The 1,898-nt window shown below is 36.4% G+C and overlaps 1 protein-coding gene across 1 annotated transcript; it reads right to left on the minus strand.

Moving 5' to 3' along the window:
* Nucleotides 1-255: 255 nt before the first annotated feature.
* LOC131665361 (uncharacterized) lies at nucleotides 256-1,599 on the minus strand. Its single transcript, XM_058937211.1, has 2 exons — nucleotides 1,072-1,599; nucleotides 256-990 (listed from the first exon to the last, which is right to left on the minus strand). The coding sequence occupies exons 1-2, from the start codon at nucleotides 1,540-1,542 to the stop codon at nucleotides 751-753; spliced, it is 711 nt and encodes a 236-aa protein (XP_058793194.1). The 5' UTR covers nucleotides 1,543-1,599; the 3' UTR covers nucleotides 256-750.
* Between the last annotated feature and the right edge of the window lie 299 nt (nucleotides 1,600-1,898).

The raw sequence follows: 1,898 nt of genomic DNA on the forward strand, positions 1-1,898 counted from the left end.
TTATAAAAATTCAATCAACCGAATCCATGAATAAAGCTAACCAAATGAAGATCAGATATCGAACACTATACAAATTAAAAGACCAAAGTTACAAATAATATTAAGCAACAATTTTTAATAAAACTTTCAATCATATTTTTTTCTATGAATAAAATTTTAATAAAAAACTTCAAAAGGGTAGCAATATATCATCAATGATTGATTTAAAAAAAAATGTATAGTGAAATTTTGAAAATTGTAGTACTACATTACATTTTTTATTTTCAATTATAATGTCTTAATAATTCAATTTCTCGTAATAACGATAAAGATAATTGTTTATTATTTATTACATTTTTGTTTTGGTCAATTCATATAATTTAATAATCGTTTCTATGTACACAATTACTAACCTAGGTGACTTAAAAAAAAATAAAAGTTAAATAACACGCGTAAATTAAGTGCATACAAATAAATTAAAAATCTAAAAAAATCAAATAGTATAGCACAACTCAGAGGCACTAAACTACAAATATCAGTAACATATGATACAATACAGTTTTATAAGAATTATTATAAAAACACTGGTTATGAGCCATTTACTTATTACCATAAGGCGGCAAAAAGCGTCAAAAGCGAGATATTATCTTACAGCTGAAGAGCAATCGTAAGATTAATTAAATATAAATAACTCGCATATTCGCGGGCATATAAACAACGCGCTAATTGTACAAATTTTATACAAGAGGCTCAGATCACATCATATATGTCCTACCACATAACGTCAAAAATCTTGTTTGGGGACCGAATGGAACTTGAGGCAGATTTAACGCTCGAACTATCGGAATGACTGTCACCACTTTCATAATCCGAAGTTGGAGGCGTGACAACGGCTGTCTCTCTGGGACTGTCGGTCGATACGATTTGCCAAGTTTGTGGACGAACATTGGTGAAGAAATCATGGAGCTTGTTGAAGCTGGTCGTCAATACGTCGTCGTTTCTCGCTTGTATCTGAAACGTATGTGAATATCGCGTTTGATAAAAGTAATATATCGATTGGGTACGCGAACGACAGGGAAGGAACGAACTTACTAATTCCGTCCCCGAGTATTCTTCTGCTCGATATTTGATAGGCAGCTGCCACGATGGATTTTCCTCGTAGGTCCACTTGGGTCTGGGACATTCAGGTCTCTCGTCCCAACTGTCGATCCAGTCCTCCGGCAATGGATCTCCGTGGGGGAAGAGGCTGTTCTCGAAGTTCGCCCTTCGAGCAGCTCTAACACGAGCAACAACCGAGATGTCGTTGTTGCTGTGTAAGTACGGTTGCTTATTCTGATGAAAACTCCACCGAGGTACCGTGGGATTCGCGTACCGATGATGATCAGTAGAATGGTACCTTGGTATCGTTCTGTTGCACTGGCCCTGTTTACGGTGACTAGACATTACACTCGCGTGCTTCATGTGGCTGCGATAACGCACGTTATTCCTATCCGTTAGTTTGTCGTCATAGAACGGAGACAAGAGTTTGCCATAATTGGGCTCACAGTTGTACTGACTCGCCATGCTGTCTTAGTTGTCGCGTTAACCACTCAAACAAAACTAGCGTGACCATATGATCGAATTCAGACTGACCTATGCCATGTGTATGACAATGATTTGGAATCGGATTAGGAACGTTGACAGTGCTCCGCATTAGATTATCAGTGAGACAATCGACTTAACTTCGCATACATTATCAGTTATGGATGTAAACGGATTATCCCAAGTAAAGGGTTTAGGAATTAGGTCGTTAGAATTATCTTCATGGGATTAAGGAAAGACATTGAAATTTTAATTATGTATTTGACTTAAAAATTGCTTGCAATATGATTATAGCGATACGTATGTAACATATTGAGTACTCAATTGGCTATAATTAA

This window comes from Phymastichus coffea, unplaced genomic scaffold (genome assembly GCF_024137745.1).
Source record: "Phymastichus coffea isolate CEN01 unplaced genomic scaffold, Cenicafe_Pcof_1.1 PCOF00050, whole genome shotgun sequence".
NCBI classification, from domain to species: Eukaryota; Metazoa; Arthropoda; class Insecta; order Hymenoptera; family Eulophidae; genus Phymastichus; species Phymastichus coffea.